Below are 21,758 nucleotides of genomic sequence, written 5' to 3' on the forward strand. Positions count from 1 at the left end.
TATATGGAAGGAGGAGGAACCCACACCACCATATATGGAAGGAGGAGGAACCCACACCTCTATATATGGAAGGAGGAGGAACCCACACCTCTATATATGGAAGGAGGAACCCACACCACTATATATGGAAGGAGGAGGAACCCACACCTCTATATATGGAAGAAGGAGGAACCCACACCACTATATATGGAAAGAGGAGGAACCCACACTATATATGGAAGGAGGAGGAACCCACACCACCATATATGGAAGGAGGAGGAACCCACACCTCTATATATGGAAGGAGGAACCCACACCGCTATATATGGAAGGAGGAGGAACCCACACCTCTATATATATATATATATATATATATATATATATATATATATATATATATATATATATATATATGGAAGGAGAAGGAACCCACATCTCTATATATGGAAGGAGGAGGAACCCACATCTCTATATATGGAAGGAGGAGGAACCCACATCTCTATATATGGAAGGAGGAGGAACCCACGCCTCTATATATAGAAGGAGGAGGAACCCACGCCTCTATATATAGAAGGAGGAGGAACCCACGCCTCTATATATGGAAGGAGGAGGAACCCACGCCTCTATATATGGAAGGAGGAGGAACCCACGCCTCTATATATGGAAGGAGGAGGAACCCACACCTCTATATATGGAAGGAGGAGGAACCCACACCTCTATATATGGAAGGAGGAGGAACCCACACCTCTATATATGGAAGGAGGAGGAACCCACACCTCTATATATGGAAGGAGGAGGAGCCCACACCTCTATATGTGGAAGGAGGAGGAACCCTCACCTCTATATATGGAAGGAGGAGGAACCCACGCCTCTATATATGGAAGGAGGAGGAACCTTCACCTCTATATATGGAAGTAGGAGGAACCCCCTCACATTTTTCCATTAAGCATATCCTCCACCTTAGGTAATTTCCCCCGTCACCTCTGGGCAAGTTGTGCTCCTACTCGATAACCTAAAAACACACCGCCTCTAGGTACGAATACTGATACTACCCCACCCCTTGCCCCCCCCCCCCCCCCCATTTACTTTGTAAGCTGGCAAGGGCAGTGCTCTCTCACCACTTTGTGTGTATGAATCTGTTACACATTGGATTCATGTCACTTTTATCATAGTAATTACAAATTCTCTGTATTATTATGTACCCCATGTTTGTTTCTTACTTTGTACAGCGCCACAGAATATGTAGGCGCTCTATACATCAAAAATATTTCCTTCTCAACAATGCACACTGCCGGGCTGTCCTGCAAAATCTACCACCTGTAATACTTTTAGCCAGAGGCCCTGAACAAGCATGCAGATCAGGTGTTCCTGACAAGAGCTTCGCTGGGAGTGTACACGCACGACTTCAAGCAAAGCCGGCGGATTACCGGAGCCACCAGCGGCACCGCGGAGGGGGAGGATGCCAGGTGGCCTCACGGGCTGCAAGGGGCTGGAGGAAGCTGCCGGATTACCGGAGCCACCAGCAGGACCGCGGAGGGGGAGGATGCCAGGTGGCCTCACGGGCTGCGGGGGGCTGGAGGAAGCAGGCGGATTACCGGAGCCGCCAGCAGGACCGCGGAGGAGGAGGATGCCAGGTGGCCTCACGGGCTGCGGGGGGCTGGAGGAAGCTGCCGGATTACCGGAGCCGCCAGCAGGACCGCGGAGGGGGAGGATGCCAGGTGGTCTCACGGGCTGCGGGGGCCTGGAGGAAGCTGCCGGATTACCGGAGCCGCCAGCGGGACCGCGGAGGAGGAGGATGCCAGGTGGCCTCACGGGCTGCGGGGGGCTGGAGGAAGCTGCCGGATTACCGGATCCACCAGCGGGACCGCGGAGGGGGGAGGATGCCAGGTGGCCTCACGGGCTGCGGGGGGCTGGAGGAAGCTGCCGGATTACCGGAGCCGCCAGCAGGACCGCGGAGGGGGAGGATGCCAGGTGGTCTCATGGGCTGCGGGGGGCTGGAGAAAGCTGCCGGATTACCGGATCCACCAGCGGGACCGCGGAGGGGGAGGATGCCAGGTGGCCTCACGGGCTGCGGGGGGCTGGAGGAAGCTGCCGGATTACCGGAGCCACCAACGGGACCGCGGAGGGGGAGGATGCCAGGTGGTCTCATGGGCTGCGGGGGGCTGGAGAAAGCTGCCGGATTACCGGAGCCACCAGCGGGACCGCGGAGGGGGAGGATGCCAGGTGGCCTCACGGGCTGCGGGGGACTGGAGAAAACTGCCGGATTACCGGAGCCACCAGCGGGACCGCGGAGGGGGGAGGATGCCAGGTGGCCTCACGGGCTGCGGGGGGCTGGAGGAAGCTGCCGGATTACCGGATCCACCAGCGGGACCGCCGAGGGGGAGGATGCCAGGTGGTCTCACGGGCTGCGGGGGGGCTGGAGGAAGCTGCCGGATTACCGGAGCCACCAACGGGACCGCGGAGGGGGAGGATGCCAGGTGGTCTCATGGGCTGAGGGGGGCTGGAGAAAGCTGCCGGATTACCGGATCCACCAGCGGGACCGCGGAGGGGGAGGATGCCAGGTGGTCTCACGGGCTGCGGGGGCCTGGAGGAAGCTGCCGGATTACCGGAGCCGCCAGCGGGACCGCGGAGGAGGAGGATGCCAGGTGGCCTCACGGGCTGCGGGGGGCTGGAGGAAGCTGCCGGATTACCGGATCCACCAGCGGGACCGCGGAGGAGGAGGATGCCAGGTGGTCTCACGGGCTGCGGGGGGGGCTGGAGGAAGCAGGCGGATTACCGGAGCCGCCAACGGGACCACGGAGGGGGAGAATGCCAGGTGGTCTCACGGGCTGCGGGGGCCTGGAGGAAGCTGCCGGATTACCGGAGCCGCCAGCGGGACCGCGGAGGAGGAGGATGCCAGGTGGCCTCACGGGCTGCGGGGGGCTGGAGGAAGCTGCCGGATTACCGGAGCCGCCAGCGGCACCGCGGAGGGGGAGGATGCCAGGTGGCCTCACGGGCTGCGGGGGGCTGGAGGAAGCTGCCGGATTACCGGAGCCACCAGCGGGACCGCGGAGGGGGAGGATGCCAGGTGGCCTCACGGGCTGGAGGAAGCTGCTGGATTACCAGATCCACCAGCGGGACCGCGGAGGAGGAGGATGCCAGGTTGCCTCACAGGCTGCAGGGGGCTGGAGGAAGCCGGCGGATTACCGGATCCGCCAGCGGGACCGCGGAGGGGGAGGATGCCAGGTGGTCTCATGGGCTGCGGGGGGCTGGAGGAAGCTGCTGGATTACCGGATCCACCAGCGGGACCGCGGAGGGGGAGGATGCCAGGTGGTCTCATGGGCTGCGGGGGGCTGGAGGAAGCTGCTGGATTACCAGATCCACCAGCGGGACCGCGGAGGAGGAGGATGCCAGGTTGCCTCACAGGCTGCGGGGGGCTGGAGGAAGCTGCCGGATTACCAGAGCCGCCAGCGGCACCGCGGAGGAGGAGGATGCCAGGTGGTCTCACGGGCTGCGGGGGGCTGGAGGAAGCTGCCGGATTACCGGATCCACCAGCGGGACCGCGGAGGGGGAGGATGCCAGGTGGTCTCATGGGCTGCGGGGGGCTGGAGAAAGCTGCCGGATTACCGGAGCCGCCAGCGGCACCGCGGAGGGGGAGGATGCCAGGTGGCCTCACGGGCTGCGGGGGGCTGGAGGAAGCTGCCGGATTACCGGAGCCACCAGCGGGACCGCGGAGGGGGAGGATGCCAGGTGGCCTCACGGGCTGCGGGGGGCTGGAGGAAGCTGCCGGATTACCGGAGCCACCAGCGGGACCGCGGAGGGGGAGGATGCCAGGTGGTCTCATGGGCTGCGGGGGGCTGGAGGAAGCAGGCGGATTACCAGAGCCGCCAGCAGGACCGCGGAGGGGGAGGATGCCAGGTGGTCTCATGTTCTGCGGGGGGCTGGAGGAAGCCCCAGTAAGTCCAGATTCCCATTTTGGTATGTGCCTGCACAGTATGCTCCTGGTGACGTCAGCGGGAGCGAGGACACGGCAACGCAGGCGCAGTGGTTTTCATACTTTAAAGTCTGAAATTCCAGAAGTGAACCGGAGGCGGGGCCGGAGCATCGGGGAGTGGCTGTGCGGGCACAGGATGTCTGCGGGCGACCATTAGAAGCCCCGGATAACTTCAACTCATTTTCCCCCGACCCCCCCTACAGTATTCTTTTAAGGGGTAAAAACGTGGACAGCAAAGTAGTTAAACTATTGGCCAATGTATTGGTGTGGCTTCTGGGGTGCAGGGACTATGCCAGGGACACAAAGACCACAAGAAACCAGGGCTGTGGAGTCGGAGTCGTGGAGTCGGAGTCGTGGAGTCGGGCAATTTTGGGTGCCTGGAGTCGGAGTCGGAGAAAAATGCACCGACTCCGACTCCTAATGAATTTGTAACTGTAATTAAAATAGAAAATATGATAAAATGTTCTATTTCTCAGATAATAGCCATTAAAAATAATGTATATATACAGTATATATACAGTAATAGCTGTGCTTAGTATACAAAAATGAAATAAACCAATCAAAATTAGTTACTTGTGCTGCTTCAATAAAGCAGTCCACGTATTTTTAAGGTCAGATATACTGTACATATCTGATTGTGACTGTATATATGATGTGTACACAGGAATCTCTTATATATACTAAATAACATCTATGCTGTAAGAATAAAGCCTGATGTGTAGCTATGTCACTAATAGAGATGGTCAATGAGATGGAAATAATTCTGCATTGATGCTGATTTATGCAAATGTATGCACTCCCTTTGCTGATGAAATAAAATAATTTGATATGTTATTAAAATTTGGTTTGGTGACTACAAATTAAAGGGTAACTGAGACGGATGAAAAGTAAAGTTTTATACATACCTGGGGCTTCCTCCAGCCCCCTTCAGGCTAATCAGTCCCTCGCTGTCCTCCACCACCCGGATCTTCTGCTATGAGTCCTGGTAATTCAGCCAGTCAGCGCAGTCCGGCCGCATGCCGCTCCCACAGCCAGGAACATTCTGCACCTGCGCAATAGTGCTGCACAGGTGTAGTATGCTCCTGGCGGCGGAGTGTGTGCATGCGCACTACGCCTGACTGGCTCAAGTACCTGGACTCATAGCAGAAGATCCAGGTGGTGGAGGACAACGAGGGACTGATTAGCCTAAAGGGGGCTGGAGGTTACCCCAGGTATGTATAAAACTTTAATTTCATCTGTCTCAGGTTTACTTTGTTACACAGTAGTACTATACTCTACATATGCACTCCCCACAGAGCTGCAGGGAATCCACTGAGAATGCTGTGCACATTGAACACAGAGGTGTTGTCTGTTTACAATCTCCTCATTCCCCTGCAGAGTACCTGCACATCACTCTTACATGTACCCACACTTACATTGCCTAGGGCCTGATAGATGTTCTTTGTTCCGGTTTGTACCTTTTACAAGTACGCTTACCAAGGACTAGTTTTAGTCTAAAGAGAATAAATATAGTAGTCTACATATCCTTCTCACTTCAGTTGACTTGTAAAATTCCTAAGCGTTGGCAGTTATGAGACGAATTTCATGTTACATACTTTTAATCAACAAAATTGTAATATGCAAATTAGAGGAGTCGGAGTCGTGGAGTCGGAGTCGGAGTCGGTGGAATCCTAAACTGAGGAGTCGGAGTCGGAGTCGGTGGATTTTTGGACCGACTCCACAGCCCTGCAAGAAACAGCACAAAAGGATACGCTTCAGTCTGTCCCAGCAACTTTTGACACTCTGCCAGCTGCTTCCTGGTGTGGGTGAGGGGCAGAGACCATCCCTCAGCCTGGTACATCCGCAGCGCCCCCTGCAGGTAAGGCTCAGCTTTCTGTGGCAAAGACTTCCTCCTATGGAGAAACAGGAGATGATCAGCCCAGATTTCCCCAAGCCAGTAAAAAAAGAAAACTAACAAATACATGAAGAAGCCTGAAAGCCCCCCTTGCCTGCTAGCTGTATGCCAGAGAGTCCAAGACTCAGCAGGGAGAGAGGACTATTCCGCAGCCAGAGCAGGGAGAGAAGACTATTCTACAGCCAGAGCAGGGAGAGAAGACTATTCTACAGCCAGAGCAGGGAGAGAAGACTATTCTACAGCCAGAGGAGGGAGAGAGGACTATTCTACAGCCAGAGCAGGGAGAGAGGACTATTCTACAGCCAGAGCAGGGAGAGAGGACTATTCTACAGCCAGAGCAGGGAGAGAGGACTATTCTACAGCCAGAGCAGGGAGAGAAGACTATTCTACAGCCAGAGCAGGGAGAGAGGACTATTCTACAGCCAGAGCAGGGAGAGAGGACTATTCTACAGCCAGAGCAGGGAGAGAAGACTATTCTACAGCCAGAGCAGGGAGAGAAGACTATTCTACAGCCAGAGCAGGGAGAGAGGACTATTCTACAGCCAGAGCAGGGAGAGAGGACTATTCTACAGCCAGAGCAGGGAGAGAGGACTATTCTACAGCCAGAGCAGGGAGAGAACACTATTCTACAGCCAGAGCAGGGAGAGAAGACTATTCTACAGCCAGAGCAGGGAGAGAAGACTATTCTACAGCCAGAGCAGGGAGAGAGGACTATTCTACAGCCAGAGCAGGGAGAAAAGACTATTCTACAGCCAGAGCAGGGAGAGAAGACTATTCTACAGCCAGAGCAGGGAGAGAGGACTATTCTACAGCCAGAGCAGGGAGAGAGGACTATTCTACAGCCAGAGCAGGGAGAGAAGACTATTCTACAGCCAGAGCAGGGAGAGAAGACTATTCTGCAGCCAGAGCAGGGAGAGAAGACTATTCTGCAGCCAGAACAGGGAGAGAAGACTATTCTACAGCCAGAGCAGGGAGAGAAGACTATTCTACAGCCAGAGCAGGGAGAGAGGACTATTCTACAGCCAGAGCAGGGAGAGAAGACTATTCTACAGCCAGAGCAGGGAGAGAAGACTATTCTACAGCCAGAGCAGGGAGAGAAGACTATTCTACAGCCAGAGCAGGGAGAGAGGACTATTCTACAGCCAGAGCAGGGAGAGAAGACTATTCTACAGCCAGAGCAGGGCGAGAGTACTATTCTACAGCCATAGCAGGGAGAGAGGACTATTCTACAGCCAGAGCAGGGAGAGAGGACTATTCTACAGCCAGAGCAGGGAGAGAGGACTATTCTACAGCCAGAGCAGGGAGAGAAGACTATTCTCCAGCCAGAGCAGGGAGAGAAGACTATTCTCCAGCCAGAGCAGGGAGAGAAGACTATTCTACAGCCAGATCAGGGAGAGAGGACTATTCTGCAGCCAGAGCAGGGAGAGAAGACTATTCTACAGCCAGAGCAGGGAGAGAGGACTATTTTGCAGCCAGAGCAGGGAGAGAAGACTATTCTACAGCCAGAGCAGGGAGAGAAGACTATTCTACAGCCAGAGCAGGGAGAGAAGACTATTCTACAGCCAGAGCAGGGAGAGAAGACTATTCTACAGCCAGAGCAGGGAGAGAAGACTATTCTACAGCCAGAGCAGGGAGAGAGGACTATTCTACAGCCAGAGCAGGGAGAGAAGACTATTCTACAGCCAGAGCAGGGAGAGAGGACTATTCTACAGCCAGAGCAGGGAGAGAGGACTATTCTACAGGCAGAGCAGGGAGAGAGGACTATTCTACAGCCATAGCAGGGAGAGAAGACTATTCTACAGCCAGAGCAGGGAGAGAAGACTATTCTACAGCCAGAGCAGGGAGAGAAGACTATTCTACAGCCAGAGCAGGGAGAGAAGACTATTCTGCAGCCAGAGCAGGGAGAGAAGACTATTCTACAGCCAGAGCAGGGAGAGATGACTATTCTACAGCCAGAGCAGGGAGAAAAGACTATTCTACAGCCAGAGCAGGGAGAGAAGACTATTCTACAGCCAGAGCAGGGAGAGAGGACTATTCTACAGCCAGAGCAGGGAGAGAAGACTATTCTACAGCCAGAGCAGGGAGAGAAGACTATTCTGCAGCCAGAGCAGGGAGAGAAGACTATTCTACAGCCAGACCAGGGAGAGAAGACTATTCTACAGCCAGAGCAGGGAGAGAGGACTATTCTACAGCCAGAGCAGGGAGAGAAGACTATTCTACAGCCAAAGCAGGGAGAGAAGACTATTCTACAGCCAGAGCAGGGAGAGAGGACTATTCTACAGCCAGAGCAGGGAGAGAAGACTATTCTACAGCCAGAGCAGGGAGAGAGGACTATTCTACAGCCAGAGCAGAGCAGGGAGAGAGTAGAGTTGAGCTGAAATTTTCGTAATTTCGCATTACTATAATTACGCATGCGAAATTTGCGATTACGCTGCGAAATTAGCGTAGCGAAATTGCCATTAAAATCGTAATTGAAAATACCGTAAGCGTAATTTTCAACGCGAAATTTCGCGTTTCGTTCATGCCTAATTTCGCATTAAACGCTACCGTAATTTCGCGTTAAACCGTAACGCTCCGTATAATATAAAAAAGCCGCCGACTTCAAGGGTTAATAGCAAAGCCCCCTTAAATGCTAAGAGCCTCAAATTTGGAGAATATATTAAGGAGATCAGGAGGAATAAGAGGAAAAAATTTTTTTTTCAAAAAGACCTTATAGTTTTTGAGAAAATCGATGTTAAAGTTTCAAAGTAAAAATGTATACATTTAAAAACCCGCCGACTTTAACGGTTAATAGCAAAGCCTGCTTAAAGTTTAGGAACACCAAATTCCTAGGGTATATTAAGGGGATCAGTGGGAATAAGAGGAAAAAATTTTTTTTCAAAAACACCTTATAGTTTTTGAGAAAATCGATTTTTAAGTTTCAAGGGCAAAAATGTCTTTTAAATGCGGAAAATGTCAGTTTTTTTTGCACAGGTAACAATAGTGTATTATTTTCATAGATTCCCCCAAGTGGGAAGAGTTTTACTTACTTCGTTCTGAGTGTGGGAAATATAAAAAAAAAAACGACGTGGGGTCCCCCCTCCCAGACCTCTTTAACCCCTTGTCCCCCATGCAGGCTGGGATAGCCAGAATGCGGAGCACCGGCCGCGTGGGGCTCCGCACCCTGACTATAACAGCCCGCATGGTCCATGGATTGGGGGGTCTCGGAAGGGGAGGGGCAGCCAAGCTTTCCCCTCCCCCTCCGAGCCCTTGTCCAATCCAAGGACAAGGGGCTCTTCTCCACCTCCGATGGGCGGTGGAGGTGGAGGCCGCGATTTCCTGGGTGGGGGGTTCATGGTGGAATCTGGGAGTCCCCTTTAAAAAGGGGTCCCCCAGATGCCCACCCCCCTCCCAGGAGAAATGAGTATAGAGGTACTTGTAGTACCCCTTACCCATTTCCTTTAAGAGTTAAAAGTAAATAAACACATAGAAAAAGTATTTTAATTGAACAAAAAACATAACCACGAAAAAAGTCCTTTAATATTCTTAATTAACCATTAATACTTACCTGTCCCTTTAAATAAATGATCCCACGCAATATCCTCGGAAATGTTCTATCAGTTACAATGTAACAAAGTTATTATGTAACAACTTTGTTACATTGTAACTACGCCGCACCCGACGTCACTCACCGCCGCCGCCGCCTCCGCGTCTGTGCTGCAGGACCCGACAGAGCTCTGAGCTATAGCTCAGAGCTCTCGAAAGCATCTTTGTATTTGGGCTCCAAGGAGCCCCATTGGTCCTTAGCAGACCAATGGGGTTCCTTCTGATTTGAAGGAACCCCATTGGTCTGCTAAGGACCAATGGGGCTCCTTGGAGCCCAAATACAAAGATGCTTCTCAGAGCTCTGAGCTATATAGCTCAGAGCTCTGTCGGGTCCGTGCAGGATGCTAAGTCCCCGCCGGCTCCGCTGCCCTCCCCGCCTCTCCCACATGTCACCCACATGTCACCCACATGTGGGTGACATGTGGGTGACAGATGTGGGCGGGGTGGACAGCGGGAGCTGCGGGGACTTAGCGTCCTGCATGGACGCGTATGCGGCGGCTGAGCGGCGAGTGGCGTCGGGTGCGGCGTAGTTACAATGTAACAAAGTTGTTACATAATAACTTTGTTACATTGTAACTGATAGAACATTTCCGAGGATATTGCGTGGGATCATTTATTTAAAGGGACAGGTAAGTATTAATGGTTAATTAAGAATATTAAAGGACTTTTTTCGTGGTTATGTTTTTTGTTCAATTAAAATACTTTTTCTATGTGTTTGTGTGTTTATTTACTTTTAACTCTTAAAGGAAATGGGTAAGGGGTACAAGTACCTCTATACTCATTTCTCCTGGGAGGGGGGGTGGGCATCTGGGGGACCCCTTTTTAAAGGGGACTCCCAGATTCCACCATGAACCCCCCACCCAGGAAATCGCGGCCTCCACCTCCACCGCCCATCGGAGGTGGAGAAGAGCCCCTTGTCCTTGGATTGGACAAGGGCTCGGAGGGGGAGGGGAAAGCTTGGCTGCCCCTCCCCTTCCGAGACCCCCCAATCCATGGACCATGCGGGCTGGTATAGTCAGGGTGCGGAGCCCCACGCGGCCGGTGCTCCGCATTCTGGCTATCCCAGCCTGCATGGGGGACAAGGGGTTAAAGAGGTCTGGGAGGGGGGACCCCACGTCGTTTTTTTTTTATATTTCCCACACTCAGAACGAAGTAAGTAAAACTCTTCCCACTTGGGGGAATCTATGAAAATAATACACTATTGTTACCTGTGCAAAAAAAACTGACATTTTCCGCATTTAAAAGACATTTTCGCCCTTGAAACTTAAAAATCGATTTTCTCAAAAACTATAAGGTCTTTTTGAAAAAAATGTTTTTCCTCTTATTCCCACTGATCCCCTTAATATACCCTGGGAATTTGGTGTTCCTAAACTTTAAGCAGGCTTTGCTATTAACCGTTAAAGTCGGCGGATTTTTAAATGTTTACATTTTTCCTTTGAAACTTTAACATCGATTTTCTCAAAAACTATCAGGTCTTTTTGAAAAAAAAAATTTTCCTCTTATTCCTCCTGATCTCCTTAATATATTCTCCAAATTTGAGGCTCTTAGCATTTAAGGGGGCTTTGCTATTAACCCTTAAAGTCGGCGGCTTTTTTATATTATACGGAGCGTTACGGTTTAACGCGAAATTACGGTAGCGTTTAATGCGAAATTACGGCATGATACGACTGTAATGCGAAAATTACGCGAAAATTACGCTTACGCGAAATTTCGCGAAATCCTTCTTCATTACGATTATGTACTTACGGCCATAATCGTAATTACACTAATTACGCGAAATTTCGCAAAATCGTAATTAGGTCATTACGCTCATCTCTAGGAGAGAGGACTATTCTACAGCCAGAGCAGGGAGAGATGACTATTCTACAGCCAGAGCAGGGAGAGAGGACTATTCTACAGCCAGAGCAGGGAGAGAAGACTATTCTACAGCCAGATCAGGGAGAGAGGGCTATTCTGCAGCCAGAGCAGGGAGAGAAGACTATTCTACAGCCAGAGCAGGGAGAGAGGACTATTTTGCAGCCAGAGCAGGGAGAGAAGACTATTCTACAGCCAGAGCAGGGAGAGAAGACTATTCTACAGCCAGGGCAGGGAGAGAAGACTATTCTACAGCCAGGGCAGAGCAGGGAGAGAGGACTATTCTACAGCCAGAGCAGGGAGAGAAGACTATTCTACAGCCAGAGCAGGGAGAGAGGACTATTCTACAGCCAGAGCAGGGAGAGAAGACTATTCTACAGCCAGATCAGGGAGAGAGGACTATTCTGCAGCCAGAGCAGGGAGAGAAGACTATTCTACAGCCAAAGCAGGGAGAGAGGACTATTTTGCAGCCAGAGCAGGGAGAGAAGACTATTCTACAGCCAGAGCAGGGAGAGAAGACTATTCTACAGCCAGAGCAGGGAGAGAGGACTATTCTACAGCCAGAGCAGGGAGAGAAGACTATTCTACAGCCAGAGCAGGGAGAGAAGACTATTCTACAGCCAGAGCAGGGAGAGAAGACTATTCTACAGCCAGGGCAGGAAGAGAGGACTATTCTACAGCCAGAGCAGGGAGAGACGACTATTCTACAGCCAGGGCAGAGCAGGGAGAGAAGACTATTCTACAGCCAGGGCAGAGCAGGGAGAGAAGACTATTCTACAGCCAGAGCAGGGAGAGAAGACTATTCTACAGCCAGGGCAGAGCAGGGAGAGAAGACTATTCTACAGCCAGAGCAGAGCAGGGAGAGAAGACTATTCTACAGCCAGAGCAGGGAGAGAAGACTATTCTACAGCCAGGGCAGGGAGAGAGGACTATTCTACAGCCAGAGCAGGGAGAGAAGACTATTCTACAGCCAGAGCAGGGAGAGAAGACTATTCTGCAGCCAGGGCAGAGCAGGGAGAGAAGACTATTCTATGCTGGTACTTACAGAAGGATGGTCAGGAGAGGCACCAGGCGTGGCCATGCAGTCAGGAGCTATGCTGGCACTATACAGGAGGCCTGTCAGGAGAGGCCCCAGACGTGGTCACGCAGTCCGGAGCTATGCTAGTACTATACAGGAGGACTGTCAGGAGAGGCACCAGGCGTGGCCACGCAGTCCGGAGCTATGCTGGTACTAACAGAAGGATGGTCAGGAGAGGCACCAGATGTGGCCATGCAGTCAGGAGCTATGCTGGTACTATACAGGAGGACGGTCAGGAGAGGAACCAGGCGTGGCCACGCAGTCCGGAGCTATGCTAGTACTATACAGGACGACTGTCAGGAGAGGCACCAGGCGTGGCCACGCAGTCCAGAGCTATGCTGGTACTATACAGGAGGACGGTGTCAGGAGAAGCACCAGACGTGGCCACGCAGTCTGGAGCTATGCTGGTACTGTACTGGAGGACTGTCAGGAGAGGCACCAGGCGTGGCCACGCAGTCAGGAGCTATGCTGGTACTATACAGGAGGACTGTCAGGAGAAGCACCAGGCGTGACCACGCAGTCAGGAGCTATGCTGGTACTATACAGGAGGACTGTCAGGAGAAGCACCAGGCGTGACCACGCAGTCCGGAGCTATGCTGGTACTGTACAGGAGGACTGTCAGGAGAGGCACCAGGCGTGGCCATGCAGTCCAGAGCTATGCTGGTACTATACAGGAGGACTGTCAGGAGAAGCACCAGGCGTGACCACGCAGTCAGGAGCTATGCTAGTACTATACAGGAGGACTGTCAGGAGAGGCACCAGGCGTGGCCACGCAGTCCGGAGCTATGCTGGTACTGTACAGGAGGACTGTCAGGAGAGGCACCAGCCGTGACCACGCAGTCAGGAGCTATGCTAGTACTATACAGGAGGACTGTCAGGAGAGGCACCAGACGTGGCCATGCAGTCCGGAGCTATGCTGGTACTATACAGGAGGACGGTCAGGAGAGGCACCAGGCGTGACCACGCAGTCAGGAGCTATGCTGGTACTATACAGGAGGACGGTCAGGAGAGGCACCAGGCGTGACCACGCAGTCAGGAGCTATGCTGGTACTATACAGGACGACTGTCAGGAGAGGCACCAGACGTGGCCACGCAGTCCGGAGCTATGCTAGTACTATACAGGACGACTGTCAGGAGAGGCACCAGGCGTGGCCACGCAGTCAGGAGCTATGCTGGTACTATACAGGACGACTGTCAGGAGAGGCACCAGGCGTGGCCACGCAGTCAGGAGCTATGCTGGTACTATACAGGACGACTGTCAGGAGAGGCACCAGGCGTGACCACGCAGTCAGGAGCTATGCTGGTACTATACAGGAGGCCTGTCAGGAGAAGCACCAGGCGTGACCACGCAGTCTGGAGCTATGCTAGTACTATACAGGACGACTGTCAGGAGAGGCACCAGGCGTGACCACGCAGTCAGGAGCTATGCTGGTACTATACAGGACGACTGTCAGGAGAGACACCAGGCGTGGCCATGCAGTCCGGAGCTATGCTGGTACTATACAGGACAACTGTCAGGAGAGGCACCAGGCGTGGCCACGCAGTCTGGAGCTATGCTAGTACTATACAGGACGACTGTCAGGAGAGGCACCAGGCGTGACCACGCAGTCAGGAGCTATGCTGGTACTATACAGGATGACTGTCAGGAGAAGCACCAGACGTGGCCACGCAGTCAGGAGCTATGCTGGTACTATACAGGACGACTGTCAGGAGAGGCACCAGGCGTGGCCATGCAGTCCGGAGCTATGCTGGTACTATACAGGAGGCCTGTCAGGAGAGGCACCAGACGTGGCCATGCAGTCCGGAGCTATGCTAGTACTATACAGGAGGACGCTCAGGAGAGGCACCAGACGTGGCCACGCAGTCCGGAGCTATGCTGGTACTATACAGAAGGACTGTCAGGAGAGGCACCAGACGTGGCCACGCAGTCCGGAGCTATGCTTGTACTATACAGGAGGACGGTCAGGAGAGGCACCAGGCGTGGCCACGCAGTCCGGAGCTATGCTGGTACTATACAGGAGCACAGTCAGGAGAGGCACCAGGCGTGGCCACGCAGTCAGGAGCTATGCTGGTACTATACAGGAGGACGGTCAGGAGAGGCACCAGGCGTGGCCACGCAGTCAGGAGCTATGCTGCTACTATACAGGAGGACAGTCAGGAGAGGCACCAGACGTGGCCACGCAGTCAGGAGCTATGCTGGTACTATACAGGAGGACTGTCAGGAGAAGCATCAGGCGTTGCCACACAGTCCGGAGCTATGCTAGTACTATACAGGAGGACTGTCAGGAGAGGCACCAGACGTGGCCACGCAGTCCGGAGCTATGCTGGTACTATACAGAAGGATGGTCAGGAGAGGCACCAGGCGTGGCCACGCAGTCCGGAGCTATGCTGGTACTATACAGGAGGACGGTCAGGAGAGGCACCAGGCGTGGCCACGCAGTCCGGAGCTATGCTGGAACTATACAGGAGGACTGTCAGGAGAGGCACCAGACGTGGCCACGCAGTCCGGAGCTATGCTGGAACTATACAGGAGGACTGTCAGGAGAGGCACCAGGCGTGGCCACGCAGTCAGGAGCTATGCTGGTACTATACAGGAGGACAGTCAGGAGAGGCCCCAGACGTGGTCACGCAGTCAGGAGCTATGCTGGTACTATACAGGAGGACTGTCAGGAGAGGCACCAGGCGTGGCCATGCAGTCCGGAGCTATGCTAGTACTATACAGGAGGACTGTCAGGAGAGGCCCCAGACGTGGTCACGCAGTCAGGAGCTATGCTGGTACTATACAGGAGGACGGTCAGGAGAAGCATCAGGCGTTGCCACGCAGTCCGGAGCTATGCTAGTACTATACAGGAGGACAGTCAGGAGAGGCCCCAGACGTGGTCACGCAGTCAGGAGCTATGCTAGTACTATACAGGAGGACAGTCAGGAGAGGCACCAGGCGTGGCCATGCAGTCCGGAGCTATGCTAGTACTATACAGGAGGACTGTCAGGAGAGGCCCCAGACGTGGTCACGCAGTCAGGAGCTATGCTGGTACTATACAGGAGGACTGTCAGGAGAGGCACCAGGCGTGACCACGCAGTCAGGAGCTATGCTAGTACTATACAGGAGGCCTGTCAGGAGAGGCACCAGGCGTGGCCATGCAGTCCGGAGCTATGCTAGTACTATACAGGAGGACTGTCAGGAGAAGCACCAGGCGTGACCACGCAGTCCGGAGCTATGCTGGTACTGTACAGGAGGACGGTCAGGAGAGGCACCAGGCGTGGCCACGCAGTCCGGAGCTATGCTAGAACTATACAGGAGGACTGTCAGGAGAGGCACCAGAGGTGGCCACGCAGTCAGGAGCTATGCTGGTACTGTACAGGAGGACTGTCAGGAGAGGCACCAGGCATGGCCACGCAGTCCGGAGCTATGCTGGTACTGTACAGGAGGACTGTCAGGAGAGGCACCAGACGTGGCCATGCAGTCCAGAGCTATGCTGGTACTATACAGGAGGACTGTCAGGAGAGGCACCAGGCGTGGCCATGCAGTCCGGAGCTATGCTGGTACTATACAGGAGGGCTGTCAGGAGAGGCACCAGACGTGGCCATGCAGTCCAGAGCTATGCTGGTACTATACAGGAGGACTGTCAGGAGAGGCACCAGGCGTGGCCATGCAGTCCAGAGCTATGCTGGTACTATACAGGAGGACTGTCAGGAGAGGCACCAGGCGTGGCCATGCAGTCCGGAGCTATGCTGGTACTATACAGGAGGGCTGTCAGGAGAGGCACCAGACGTGGCCACGCAGTCCAGAGCTATGCTGGTACTATACAGGAGGACTGTCAGGAGAGGCACCAGGCGTGGCCATGCAGTCCAGAGCTATGCTGGTACTATACAGGAGGACTGTCAGGAGAGGCACCAGGCGTGGCCATGCAGTCCGGAGCTATGCTGGTACTATACAGGAGGGCTGTCAGGAGAGGCACCAGACGTGGCCACGCAGTCCAGAGCTATAGTACTATACAGGAGGGCTGTCAGGAGAGGCACCAGACGTGGCCACGCAGTCAGGAGCTATGCTGGTACTATACAGGAGGACTGTCAGGAGAGGCACCAGGCGTGGCCACGCAGTCAGGAGCTATGCTGGTACTATACAGGAGGACTGTCAGGAGAGGCACCAGACGTGGCCATGCAGTCCGGAGCTATGCTGGTACTATACAGGAGGACGGTCAGGAGAGGCACCAGGCGTGGCCACGCAGTCCGGAGCTATGCTGGTACTATACAGGACGACTGTCAGGAGAGACACCAGACGTGGCCACGCAGTCCGGAGCTATGCTAGTACTATACAGGAGGACGGTCAGGAGAGGCACCAGGCGTGGCCACGCAGTCAGGAGCTATGCTGGTACTATACAGGAGGACTGTCAGGAGAGGCACCAGGCGTGGCCATGCAGTCAGGAGCTATGCTAGTACTATACAGGAGGACGGTCAGGAGAGGCACCAGACGTGGCCATGCAGTCAGGAGCTATGCTGGTACTTACAGAAGGACAGTCAGGAGAGGCACCAGGCGTGGCCACGCAGTCCAGAGCTATGCTGGTACTATACAGGACGACTGTCAGGGGAGGCACCAGGCGTGGCCACGCAGTCAGGAGCTATGCTAGTACTATACAGGAGGACGGTCAGGAGAGGCACCAGGCGTGGCCACGCAGTCAGGAGCTATGCTGGTACTATACAGGAGGACTGTCAGGAGAGGCACCAGGCGTGGCCATGCAGTCAGGAGCTATGCTAGTACTATACAGGAGGACGGTCAGGAGAGGCACCAGACGTGGCCATGCAGTCAGGAGCTATGCTGGTACTTACAGAAGGACAGTCAGGAGAGTCACAAGATGTGGCCACGCAGTCCGGAGCTATGCTAGTACTATAGGACGACTGTCAGGAGAGGCACCAGACGTGACCACGCAGTCCAGAGCTATGCTGGTACTATACAGGAGGACTGTCAGGAGAGGCACCAGGCGTGGCCACGCAGTCCGGAGCTATGCTGGTACTATACAGAAGGATGGTCAGGAGAGGCACCAGACGTGGCCACGCAGTCAGGAGCTATGCTGGTACTATACAGAAGGATGGTCAGGAGAGACACCAGACGTGGCCACGCAGTCAGGAGCTATGCTAGTACTATACAGGAGGACGGTCAGGAGAGGCACCAGGCGTGGCCACGCAGTCCAGAGCTATGCTGGCACTATACAGGAGGACTGTCAGGAGAGGCACTAGACGTGGCCATGCAGTCCGGAGCTATGCTAGTACTATACAGGAGGACAGTCAGGAGAGGCCCCAGACGTGGCCACGCAGTCCGGAGCTATGCTAGTACTATACAGGAGGACAGTCAGGAGAGGCCCCAGACGTGGCCACGCAGTCCGGAGCTATGCTGGTACTTACAGAAGGACAGTCAGGAGAGGCACAAGATGTGGCCACGCAGTCCGGAGCTATGCTAGTACTATACAGGACGACTGTCAGGAGAGGCACCAGACGTGACCACGCAGTCCAGAGCTATGCTGGTACTATACAGGAGGACTGTCAGGAGAGGCACCAGGCGTGGCCACGCAGTCAGGAGCTATGCTAGTACTATACAGGAGGACTGTCAGGAGAGGCACCAGACGTGGCCACGCAGTCAGGAGCTATGCTAGAACTATACAGGAGGACTGTCAGGAGAGGCACCAGACGTGGCCACGCAGTCAGGAGCTATGCTGGAACTATACAGGAGGACTGTCAGGAGAGGCACCAGGCGTGGCCACGCAGTCCGGAGCTATGCTAGTACTATACAGGACGACTGTCAGGAGAGGCACCAGACGTGGCCACGCAGTCAGGAGCTATGCTGGTACTTACAGAAGGACAGTCAGGAGAGGCACAAGATGTGGCCACGCAGTCCGGAGCTATGCTGGTACTATACAGGAGGACGGTCAGGAGAGGCACCAGACGTGGCCATGCAGTCCGGAGCTATGCTGGCACTATACAGGAGGACTGTCAGGAGAGGCACCAGGCGTGGCCACGCAGTCAGGAGCTATGCTGGTACTATACAGGAGTACAGTCAGGAGAGGCACCAGACGTGGCCATGCAGTCCGGAGCTATGCTGGTACTATACAGGAGGACGGTCAGGAGAGGCACCAGACGTGGCCATGCAGTCCGGAGCTATGCTGGCACTATACAGGAGGACTGTCAGGAGAGGCACCAGACGTGGCCACGCAGTCCGGAGCTATGCTGGTACTATACAGGAGGACTGTCAGGAGAAGCATCAGGCGTGGCCACGCAGTCCGGAGCTATGCTGGTACTATACAGGACGACTGTCAGGAGAGACACCAGGCGTGGCCACGCAGTCCGGAGCTATGATAGTACTATACAGAAGGACTGTCAGGAGAGGCACCAGACGTGGCCACGCAGTCAGGAGCTATGCTAGTACTATACAGAAGGACAGTCAGGAAAAGCACCAGGCGTGGCCACGCAGTCCGGAGCTATGCTGGTACTATACAGGAGGACGGTCAGGAGAGGCACCAGACGTGGCCACGCAGTCCGGAGCTATGCTTGTACTATACAGGAGGACGGTCAGGAGAGGCACCAGGCGTGGCCACGCAGTCCAGAGCTATGCTGGTACTATACAGGAGGACTGTCAGGAGAAGCATCAGGCGTGGCCACGCAGTCCGGAGCTATGCTGGTACTATACAGGAGGACTGTCAGGAGAAGCATCAGGCGTGGCCACGCAGTCCGGAGCTATGCTGGTACTATACAGGAGGACGGTCAGGAGAGGCACCAGGCGTGGCCACGCAGTCCAGAGCTATGCTGGTACTATACAGGAGGACTGTCAGGAGAAGCATCAGGCGTGGCCACGCAGTCCGGAGCTATGCTGGTACTATACAGGACGACTGTCAGGAGAGACACCAGGCGTGGCCACGCAGTCAGGAGCTATGCTGGTACTATACAGGAGGACGGTCAGGAGAGGCACCAGACGTGGCCACGCAGTCCGGAGCTATGCTTGTACTATACAGGAGGACGGTCAGGAGAGGCACCAGGCGTGGCCACGCAGTCCAGAGCTATGCTGGTACTATACAGGAGGACTGTCAGGAGAAGCATCAGGCGTGGCCACGCAGTCCGGAGCTATGCTGGTACTATACAGGACGACTGTCAGGAGAGACACCAGGCGTGGCCACGCAGTCAGGAGCTATGCTGGTACTATACAGGAGGACGGTCAGGAGAGGCACCAGGCGTGGCCATGCAGTCCAGAGCTATGCTAGTACTATACAGGAGGACGGTCAGGAGAGACACCAGGCGTGGCCATGCAGTCCAGAGCTATGCTGGTACTATACAGAAGGACTGTCAGGAGAGGCACCAGGCGTGGCCACGCAGTCCGGAGCTATGCTGGTACTGTACAGGAGGACTGTCAGGAGAGGCACCAGACGTGGCCACGCAGTCAGGAGCTATGCTGGTACTATACAGGAGGACTGTCAGGAGAAGCATCAGGCGTGGCCACGCAGTCCGGAGCTATGCTGGTACTATACAGGAGGACTGTCAGGAGAGGCACCAGGCGTGGCCACGCAGTCAGGAGCTATGCTGGTACTATACAGAAGGACTGTCAGGAGAGGCACCAGGCGTGGCCACGCAGTCCGGAGCTATGCTGGTACTGTACAGGAGGACTGTCAGGAGAGGCACCAGACGTGGCCACGCAGTCAGGAGCTATGCTGGTACTATACAGGAGGACTGTCAGGAGAAGCATCAGGCGTGACCACGCAGTCCAGAGCTATGCTGGTACTATACAGGAGGACTGTCAGGAGAAGCACCAGACGTGGCCATGCAGTCCGGAGCTATGCTGGTACTATACAGGAGGACTGTCAGGAGAGGCACTAGACGTGGCCATGCAGTCCAGAGCTATGCTGGTACTATACCGAAGGACGGTCAGGAGAGGCACCAGGCGTGGCCACGCAGTCCGGAGCTATGCTGGTACTATACAGGAGGACTGTCAGGAGAGGCACCAGACGTGGCCATGCAGTCCAGAGCTATGCTGGTACTGTACAGGAGGACTGTCAGGAGAGGCACCAGGCGTGGTCACGCAGTCAGGAGCTATGCTGGTACTATACAGGAGGATGGTCAGGAGAGGCACCAGGCGTGGCCACGCAGTCCGGAGCTATGCTGGTACTATAAAGAAGGACTGTCAGGAGAGGCACCAGAGGTGGCCACGCAGTCCGGAGCTATGCTGGTACTTACAGAAGGAGGGTCAGGAGAGGCACCAGGCGTGGCCATGCAGTCCGGGGCTTTGTTACCAGGGAGACCAGTGAATGCAGCCCCAGCATGCAGAGAAAGCGATTTACATCCCTGGATTATTAACCCTTACAGAGACAAACAGAACAAGCTGGAAGTAAGAGGGTTTCTGTGTACTTATTTCTGCCATGGTGCTTCATGTGACTTAAAGGAGTCATCAGGGCAAAATTAATAAAGTAAGTGCTACTTATCGGGGGCTTCCTCCAGCCCCAAGCTCCCAGCATGTCCCTCGCCGCAGCTCTCCCCGCAGCCGTTCGCCGCAGCTCCTTCCTGGTCCCCGGCGATGATGTCAGGCCGACCTCCAGGTCGGCCTGTACGGCGCCTGCGCGAGCGGCGCTGTCAATCACCACCACGTGAGCCAGTGCGGACTACGCAGGTGGTAGTAGTTCTCCGACTGCGCAGTCTGCTCCGGCCCACGTGGCGGTGATTGACAGCGCCGCTCGTACAGGCGCAGTACAGGCCGACCCGGAGGTTGCCCTGACGTCATCCCCCGGGGACCGGAACGGAGCTGCGGCGAACGGCTGCGGGGAGAGCTGCGGCGAGGGACATGCTTGGGGCTGGACGAAGCCCCCGATAAGTAGCACTTCTTTTATTAATTTTGCCCTGATGACTCCTTTAAGGTCTGCTTTCATAAATAACCCCTACAGTGTGGCCATACACCATACAATTATTTATTTAGCTTATGTTGATGGTTCCTGTGTGTGTAACAACCTCAGGTTCATCTAAAAGACAAAAGGAGACCAGGAGCCCAATAGTGCCGAATCGTGTAAGATTCAGGAAAGCAGATTGCTAAGGATGTATAGACTCACGAAGGCGGGTTACAAATCCTTGCATCCACCGTTAGAGCAGGCGGGAAATGAACCGTCCCCGCTCGATTTCCAAGGTCTGTGACAGGAACTAGGTGGTCGCACTCCAGAAGTTCTTTAGGACAACTAAAAAACTATCACCTCTAAAAGAGGTATGACGAGACACTTAAAACGGGTGGAGGTGCACAATGCATAAAATATAGGCTAATAAGCTATTAGTCTTATAAACAGAGAGGGAATCTTACCTCTCTTGAAGAATTTGGACCAGTTTATTGAAAAAAGGTCTTTTATTCAAGCACATAAAATTGACAATGCGTTTTG

At 54.4% G+C, this 21,758-nt stretch overlaps 1 protein-coding gene across 3 annotated transcripts in view; it reads right to left on the reverse strand.

Moving 5' to 3' along the window:
- TRAPPC10 (trafficking protein particle complex subunit 10) overlaps positions 1-21,758 on the reverse strand; it is a 159,363-nt gene that overhangs the window by 66,102 nt on the left and 71,503 nt on the right. For all 3 annotated transcript variants that reach the window (XR_011026590.1, XR_011026591.1, XM_068271035.1), the window contains exon 12: positions 5,704-5,844. Coding sequence is in view for 1 of the 3 variants with exons in the window: in XM_068271035.1 (XP_068127136.1) it covers positions 5,704-5,844 (141 nt within the window). In the remaining 2 variants the exon portion in view is untranslated. The remainder of the gene's footprint in view (positions 1-5,703; positions 5,845-21,758) is intronic.

This window comes from Hyperolius riggenbachi, chromosome 2 (genome assembly GCF_040937935.1).
Source record: "Hyperolius riggenbachi isolate aHypRig1 chromosome 2, aHypRig1.pri, whole genome shotgun sequence".
NCBI classification, from domain to species: domain Eukaryota; kingdom Metazoa; phylum Chordata; class Amphibia; order Anura; family Hyperoliidae; genus Hyperolius; species Hyperolius riggenbachi.